The sequence below is a fragment of the Mus pahari genome, chromosome 9 (assembly GCF_900095145.1).
Source record: "Mus pahari chromosome 9, PAHARI_EIJ_v1.1, whole genome shotgun sequence".
NCBI lineage: Eukaryota > Metazoa > Chordata > Mammalia > Rodentia > Muridae > Mus > Mus pahari.
The window spans coordinates 87,726,347-87,735,649 of NC_034598.1; the positions used below are offsets into that span (position 1 = coordinate 87,726,347).

The 9,303-nt window shown below is 38.7% G+C and overlaps 1 protein-coding gene across 1 annotated transcript in view; it reads right to left on the reverse strand.

The window, feature by feature from the left end:
* Positions 1-7,667: 7,667 nt before the first annotated feature.
* Positions 7,668-9,303, reverse strand: part of Pah (phenylalanine hydroxylase) — a 59,796-nt gene continuing 58,160 nt past the window's right edge. Inside the window, exon 13 of the mRNA XM_021205217.1 lies at positions 7,668-8,291. Within this exon, the coding sequence (XP_021060876.1) occupies positions 8,245-8,291 (47 nt within the window). The 3' untranslated portion in view covers positions 7,668-8,244. The remainder of the gene's footprint in view (positions 8,292-9,303) is intronic.

The window sequence follows — 9,303 nt, forward strand, 5'->3', positions numbered from 1 at the left end:
CAGGGTCCTGTCAGCAGACTCTTGCTGGCATAGGCAATAGTGTCTGGGTTTGGTGGTTGTATATGGGTTGGATCCCCGGGTTGGGCAGTCTCTGGATGTTCCTTTCTTCTGTCTCAGCTCCAAACTTTGTCTCTGTAACACCTTCCATGGGTAATTTGTTCCCCATTCTAAGAAGAAACAAAGTATGCACATTTTGGTCTTCCTTCTTCTTGAGTTTCATGTGTTTTGCAAATTGTATCTTGGGGAGTCTAAGTTTCTGTGCTAATATCCACTTATCAGTGAGTGCATATCAAGTGAGTTCTTTTGTGATTAGGTTACCACAATCAGGATGATATCCTCCAGATGCATCCATTTGCCTAAGAATTTCATAAATTCATTGTTTCTAATTGCTGAGTAGTACTTCATTGTGTAAATGTACCACATTTTCTGTATCCATTCCTCTGTTGAGTGACATCTGGTTTCTTTCCAGCTTCTGGCTATTATAAATAAGGCTTCTATGAACATAGTGGAGCATGTTTCCTTATTTCAAGTTGGAACATCTTCTGGGTATATGCCCAGGAGTGGTATTGCTGGATCTTCCGGTGGTACAACTAAACTTTAGCAGAAGCCTTTAGAAGCTGGAATTGTGACGTGTCACACCAAAGAATAGCACAAGAAATAAACTGGCCACCAACAGCATCAAAAATGAGTTGCTTTGCTAGGACAAGGCATATAGTTAACACTGCGTGCATAGAAGTTGTCATTCCATGTAATGCAGGCACTGTTCTTGTTGGCACTTTTTGGCTAAGAAAAGGACAGAGTTGTGATGTGATTGACTGTGCAGGGGTAGCTGGCACTTGGTTAAGTCAGGAGCTGAAGCCAGTGATCCTGACTCTAAAATCAATCATGCTATTCTGTCTGTCTTTATGCAGGACTGTAGCTGGCCTCAGAGTAATGATTATGTCTCCTGCCTCAACCTCACCAATGCTGAGATAATGAGAATGGGCCACTATTCTGGTTTCTTAATCTCTGCTCACTTCTCCAGCTCCAGCTTTCTTATTTATGCTGGATGAAATTTTCTTCTGGAAAAACATACAGGTTGTTTCTCTCATAGCTTCCTCTCCAACTAGATTCGAATTCTCCTGGCAGGGTGAGTGATAAAAACTGGTGGCAATTAGCATTCTCCTAAACTCTATGGATCTATTCATTCCCCTTATCACACCCATACAGTTGTTTCTATTGTATTCCCAGCACTGAGCAAGAAGGCAAACTACAGGTAATGAAAACAACTTGCCTGAGGCCATATACTCGGTGACTGAGGCCATATACTCGGTGACTGAGGCCATATACTTGGTGACTGAGGCCATTTACTCGGTGACTGAGAAAACCAGGGTTCAGCTTCTGTGACTTACTTGCTTAATATGTTCTGCCCGCTTGTCTAGACTGCACTAGCCCATGGTGCCGAGAACAGCCTTCAAAATGAAACAAGCTTAGTACACATAGCCAGTCCAGGACAACTGACAGAGTATCATCTCTATCCTATTTGCTTTATAAAGTCTGAAACACAATGAGACATCCTTCTTTTTGAGGCAGGCTTGCACATGACAGGTCTTGTTTTATGACATAGATACATAATCTAGCACCAGACTCAGGAATGTCATGTTGCTTGTGAATTTCCCTCAGGCAAAATCACCCTTGGTTTTTGAAGCAGTTCTGGGCTAAAGATGGGAAATATTTCTACAAGGGGTTAAAAGAAGTTACCACATTAGTGAATAACACCTTCATATTCTGGGGTCTTTTCTGATTTCAATAGTATTTTGTCTTCACTATATGATACTGGAATGAAAATAAAATCATCAGTCAAAATCAAAGTCATATCAACTTCAACCATATCACTTTTTTTCTCTTTAAGACAATGTCTTTTGTTCATCCTTTGTTGCTTATTAATGCCACTGAGTTAAAATATACAAATGTAAATAAATACACACATGCATACATATACATACACATTCATACATCTATTTGCACACATACACACATATATACACATACATATGCACACACATACATATACATACATACACATATACACACATATTCACACATACACACATACACACATGTATACACATACACACACATATATATATATACATACACACATACATACTAACATACACACATAATATACACACATACATATATACACAAATGCACACACATATATGCAGACATACATGAACATATGCACACATACGCACATCTGTGAACACTATAAGAAAAGGAGAGGATTATGTAGACAAACACATATCATATGACAAGTGCAGAGCTCCCAAGAGACCCAGCTAAACTGGTTCTTAAAGCAAGATCTGTCAAGAAACCCACTTAACTCATTAATCACACAAATGATTAATCCAAAAGCCCTAATCACCTCTTATGATGCTATCTGTTCCCCCCACTTACTGTCTCATAACTGGAATTAACTTTCAACATGAATTTTGAAAGAGACAAAAGATAGTATAAGGTAAAGAAAGCAGATTTTAGCTTGGGTCCCAGTCACAGCGGTGACCACTGTCAACATTCCTAATTGGCACACTTTATTTCTTCTATGAGCTAGACATCTAAGATATTACTATCTTCTAAAAACTGAAAATGTTGTCTTTTCTTCATTTTATAATATATACTAGATTTCCTTATTGTGAATTTATATGTACCATGTTCCACTACACAGACTATATCTAACCAACCTCTTCCTGATAGAAGAGAATTTTTTCAAGAAACTTACTAATGTAAGACATAAGCTTCTTTCTGCAGTAGGTGGGGTTTAATGCAGGGACTTATAACCTATCAAGTGCTGATTGATGTGAATGCCCAGCTGTGGAGTGGTATCTGCATCAAACCTCTTCCCTGTTTGAAGCTCAGGGAACATAGCAGAAGAAGGGGAGGAAAGAGTGTGAACGGCGGTGAAGGGAGCTGGGCTGCCCTTTGATTCTATTCCTGTGATAAAACATTCTGACCAAAAGTAACTTGAGAAGGTCAGGGTCTATTCCAGCTTACATATTTAATCATTCAGAGTATCCAGTGTAGGAACGTAAGCAGAAAGTCACACCGGAACCAGTAGAGTAATGTTGCTCTCTAGCTTGCTTGGCTAGCTTTTTAATACAACACAGGTTCACCTGTCTAAGGCTAGACCATCCTCCATCAACTGTCCATCAAGACTATGTCCCACAGGCCATTCTGACAGAATCAGTTCTTCATTTGAGGTTTCCTCTTCCCAGGTGATATTAGGTTGCATCAAGTTGTCAATCAAAACTAACTCAAGCAGGAGGATAGCTGTGAAATGCTGGCTTCTGAGTGACATGACATAGCTGCTGTACATATCAACTCACAGCAGCTATGGTGGATACCTGCATGAGACCTGAACAAGATCAAGCCAGTCAAAACCCCAGCATGAATGGGGACAGAGCCCTTGAGGCATCACCCCTGGTGGATGAGTTGTTGATAATTGATGGCTGCTGAGGAAGGGAGAGTCATTCACCTTTGGAGATGTCGCTACTGGTAGGTTGTCCATGCTCCAATAGATGGCTCTATACTCATGCACATATGGGTAGCACTAACTGGGCATTATTAATAACAGTAAAATGAAGTGAGGAAGTTGAGAGAGTTTAGAGCACTAGAGAGAGTCAGAAGAAGACAGTGGCTATGACCAAAATGTATTGTATAAGCACATGAGATTTTCAAAGAGTACATAAAAATATTGTTCTTAAAAGAAAAAGAAGGGGAGTAGAAGAGTGTTAAGACCTTCCAATGGTGGCTGAAATATGGACATTAAGAAGAATAATATTAAATGGAAAGACCCCCTACTACAAACAGGAGGGGAAGGACAAGAAGATGAGTGAGAAAGAGGGAGAAGGAGAGACGCTGCCAATTCTGACTAACAATCTCAGCTCCATCCTCAACAAGTCATATTCGCTCAGTCAGGGAGCTCCAGGTTCAGTGAGAGACTCTGTCTCAGAAAATGAGGTGGAGAGCAATTGAAGAAAACACTCAACATTGACCTCCTGCCTCCACATGAGCAAGCACATTCATATGCAACCACAGACACTGACATAAAACTAACCGTCTGTCTTTCTTTCTGTCTACCTGCCTATCTATGTATCTATGTATGTATGTATGTATGTATGTATGTATGTATGTATCTATCTATCTATCTATCTATCTATCTATCTATCTATCTATCTAATCCATCTCTATCCATATATCTACTGTGTGGAGGACTCTGACATGTCTCTCTTTCATTTTTTCCATTCTTGGATATGAATAAGAACACAAAGGAAGCGGGTCTGGCTTCTTTTCAACAAGTCATTTCATTGCCGACATCACCCACTAAAGAAAGAGCAGTGACTTAGGCCCTAATATCTCTAGCTCTCTATCTGCTTCTTTCTCTGATGGGTGTCCTAGTAAATTGACACTTGTCATATGAGGACATGGACACTGAGCTCCAGTCTGCTGCATTGTCCTTTGCAGGGAACTCCTTCTTCAGTTCTTTGGTTCTGGAACTTTGTGGGCCTCCTAGTTCAAGGCTGAACACCAGCAGCCCAGAGAACACATAGGGGTTGGTAGACAGTTCTGTAACTAGTGAAAGATAGTTTCATCAGCACAATATTTATCCAGTGATTAGACTGGAGACTGATTCATGCACAGTTACAAGGACCAGGGAGTGGGAGCTGTCCTTGGTCCTGGCCAGCATTGCCAAGTGGGTATTTAAGGCCATGATGGCCAGTCCCACCTTGGGGCAACCTCTGGGAGGAGTTTGGAGTTGCTGAATTCTGTCCTTTAGATATTTTGCAAGCAGATGTTTTTCGTACATTTTAGTTGAGCTTTTTATATAATTTTGATAGAGAAATGATAGATAGATAGATAGATAGATAGATAAAATATTTTTATTCCACAGGTTGCCTTTTCACTGTTGGTTGTCTTGCTGAGTTTCTTTAATTCATTTTGAAATGATTTTTATATATGATATGAGATAAAATCCCAACTTCAATCTTCTGTATATGTATATTTAGCTTTTGCAGTATTATATTTTAAAGTTTGTCTTTTCCCTTTGGTAGATTTGTGACACATTTGTCAAATTTCAACTGACCATAAATGTGCATTTATTGCTGGGATCCCTATTCTGTTATTTCTCTGTATGTCTTTTTCACAGGATGGTTCCATGATATTTTGATTATTACGACTTATAGGATATTGTGAGATCAAGTAGTGTAGTATCTCACACTTTATTCCTTTTGCTCAAGATTTCCTTTGCTAATAAAGATCTTATGTATTTTAGAATATATATTTCCATTTCTGTTAAAAGATCAGTGGAATTTTGGCAGGGATTACATTACACATGTTAGTTGCTTTAGATTAGATTGACACTTTTAATTAATTTGTTTAGATTTCTTGCAATGTATTTTAATCATATTTACCCCACTCTCCTCTCCATGACTTCTTTCTGATTCAGCTCCCTGCCTCCACACTTCCCAACTTCATGTTCTCTTTATGTTTTAATACTCCACCAGGTCCATTCGTGCTTCTCATATACTCTTGACAGTAAAGGGGGAAAACATCCTTAGATGGACTTATTAGCAATATTATTTCTTCTAATCCATGAACATAGTATATCTCTCCATTTGTTTTTCTTCTTAGTAACTTCCAGTTTGGGGTATAGGGTTGAGAGATAGCATGGTGAATAAAGTTCTTGCTGTGTTAGCAACAGAGAGTAGAGATGTAGAGAGAGCATGGTAGGTAAAGTTCTTGCTGTATAAGCATAGGACCCTAGTTCAGATCCCCAGCACACAAGCAAAAGGGCAGGGGAGACTGCATCCACTTGTAATCCCAGCTCTGAAGAGTGGAGACCAGAGGATCATAAGCTAATTGGCTACCTATTATAAAGCTCAAGGTTCAATGAGAGACCATGCTTCAAAAATTAAGGTGAGCAATTTAAGAGGGAGAAACCTAACATTGATTTCTGATCTTCAGATGAACAAACACAGGCAAACACATCTGTATATGCATATATGGCTCACATGTAAACACACTGATGCATGCATATATATTACACATGCACACAGCCCCCAAATAAATAAATAAATAAATAAATAAATAAATAAATAAATAAATATGTGAATGTAAAATAAAGAATAACCTAGGGTGCCTCAAAATGTGGCTTTCTGAGCATCTTGCCCAGTAACTGTAAATGGGAAGAGATAGGAGTGTGTCCAGGTTTATTGTTGATACTACAACTGGTCTTAGTAGTAGTACACTTGAGAAGCACCATGTAAGTTCCCTAAGACTTAACTGCTTTAACAATCAATTTTGAGGCATATAAAAATGTTAAATCACAACATTAAAGACCCAGACATTTCCTCTTTATATCTCATATGTTACATTATTCATATATGTAGAAGAATTTTAATCCAGCACCATGGCTGCTCTGGCAAGGGATCACATCCAAAAATATGATCCATCCAGAATGCATATGCACTGTGGATTACACTATGATCTAGCTGGAATACAGACACACCCTAAGTACATACCTTTAATTTCTAACAATGAAGGTAAGGTTAGTTTGTAGAAGGAAGCAGCCATGTTTGAATGTGACATCTAATTGAGGGGTAGACAAAATAACAAATCAGAGAGAGATTTGACAGAATGAGTCAGAGATAGGATATGTCCAATTCACATGAGGACAGCAGAGGAAAGAGAGGCGACTTAAGTGCAACAAAAGAGAGCAAAAGAGTGTGTGGGCTGTGTGTGTGTGTGTGTGTGTGTGTGTGTGTGTGTGTGTGTGTGTGTNTGTGTGTGTGTGTGTGTGTGTGTGTGTGTGTGTGTGTGTGTGTGTGTTTGTGTGTCAGTTTTACCAAGACAGTTTTACAGAGACAGGTTGCAGAAAGAACAAGCTAGACACGGGTGAAGACAGAAGGAGCCAGAAGATTAGAACATATTGCCAAAGTTAGTATAAGGCCAGACAGAGCAATTCATTCAGAAGCCAAGAGAAGCCAAATGAATCAGTCAGCTTGGAAGATTAGATTGTATAGAGATTAGAAGCTTCCAGGCCTAGGCTTAGAGATAGATCAAAGAAGAAAATGTCCTAGACTCAGCCCAAGCCAAACATTCACATATCTTGACTATGGCTCTAATCTCATTGCTTCATCTGGGGAAATAAAAGCAACATTTACACTTGTAAAATTCATAACCAACAAAAATCAAGATCTGTTGACTCTCCACGACTGACTTCAATTATCACAATGATTCACAAAGTGGACTGGGCTCCTGAGCATCTAATTTGTATCACAAGATTTTCCAGCTAATAGATTTCTAAAGCACTGAGTGAAATATTTCATGCCTTTGAAACTTTAAATTTTGTGATATTAATATTATTAATATTTTTCTCCAACATAGATAAAACTCTCACTTTCTACTTAATTTACTATTTTAAAATATATCCAGCCATTTTCCCTGTGTTTCACAGATATCTACTGTGTCTTTGGCTAATGTCTAATGAATCACAAGTACCTTCCAACTATCTCTCAAACGTATTTGAAAAATACCTTTAAAATGGTGTCAGAAGTTGTGGGATCAGGTGGGCAGGTCTATATCTCCCAACAGTTTGCAGCACATAAAATAAATCACACAGAATGTTTTATATAATGCTCTAAAACTTTATTGCTTGTCACTATCCTAATAGAGTCTTAGATCAGAGGAGATTTACGTAAGTAGGCTAACAAAGCAGACCTCAGAGCCATAATGAATGCATGCAGAAACTGAAAACTGAGCTTTGTAGATTATAATCTGTACTGAATGGAATAATTCGTTCCTGATGACAGTCTTACATTTAACACTCAGCCATATGTATTCTGTCAGAGCTTACCAGAGAGGTTAAAAATGAACAGACAAAACCCAAGTGATATGAGTCCCAAATTTGATGAACATTGATGAGAACTGAGAAATTACACTCTAAACCAAATTGAAGGTATGAAATATATAAATCAAATGTGACTCTGAATGATCTACTCCTGGAGAGTTTTAATAGACTTTCATTTCAGAGAAATTTGATTTATTTGGTGATCCCCCACTGTGCTAGAAGTTATATTAAAAGCTGACATTGCAAATAAAATTTGTTTTCTTCAGGGAAAAGAATCAGTTACTATACTTCTATCAGCAGATTTTTTTTTTTTGGTTGACCTCCTAAGTTCTGTCCACGACGTCACTTTCTGTTCATGACTTCATTTTCTGCAGGGCATGGCAAAGGATTCCAAACTCACCTACAAAGGAAGAACAGCAAGGGAAGTGAGCCACTCACTAGTAAATGAAAAGCCCAATATGGTTCTGGGATGTATCATCCTAAACATCACCATGCTCATAGCGTAGTTATGGAGGCTCGCCCTGTTCTGGTGTGTGTAATGAGACCTGGGGTCACCTGATTAATTTACTTCCTCCTCTTACAAGTTGTTTCCTGGAGCTTCAAGGTTTGTTTGTTTGTTTTTTAAGCAACAGGTTTTCCAAAAAAACAAACAAACAAAACAAAACAAAAGTATAGCTCTTTTCGACATACCTATCCATAAAAACTTTAAGGCACTAAGTTGTTAAACCTAAAGGAGTGGGATTTATTTAGGTGGGGTTTATTTAAGTCTCCAATGTTAGAATCATCTGAGGTTCCAAGTACATGTACAAATTTACTAAATTTATTTTGGGACTATAACTCAGAGTTATGATTTTTTTTCAATTCTTGTGGTGATTTCAATAGGAATGGCCCCTTAAGGCTCAAATATTTGGATGTATGGTCATTAGGAAGTAGAGTTACTCAAGAAAGATCAAGAGGTATAGCCTTGAGGAAGTGGGTGTGGCCTTGTTGGGGGAAGGCTGTAACTGGAAGTGGGCTTTGGGGTTTCAGAAGCCCAAGCCAAGCCCCGTGGCTCTTTCTCTTCTTGCTGCCTGCCTATTCAGATACAGAGCTCTCAGCTGCCTCTCCAGCCCCCTGTCTGTTTGCCTCCCACTATGCTTCCTGCCATACTGATAATGAACCAAGCCTCTGAAACTGTAAGCAAATCTCAATTCAATGTTTTCCTTTCTAAGAGTTGCTGTGGTTCTTCAAGTGGTTCTGTTACACACTAAAGTTTACACAGAAAACCCCGGCTATACTGTTGGACACTTAGACCCAATTTTGTGTAATCGAGTGTGGGGTTATGAAAACTTTGGTAATCCTAAGAAGTAGAAAGTAAACAATTTTAAAATACAATGGTGAATCCTGAGAGAGAGAGAGAGAGAGAGAGAGAG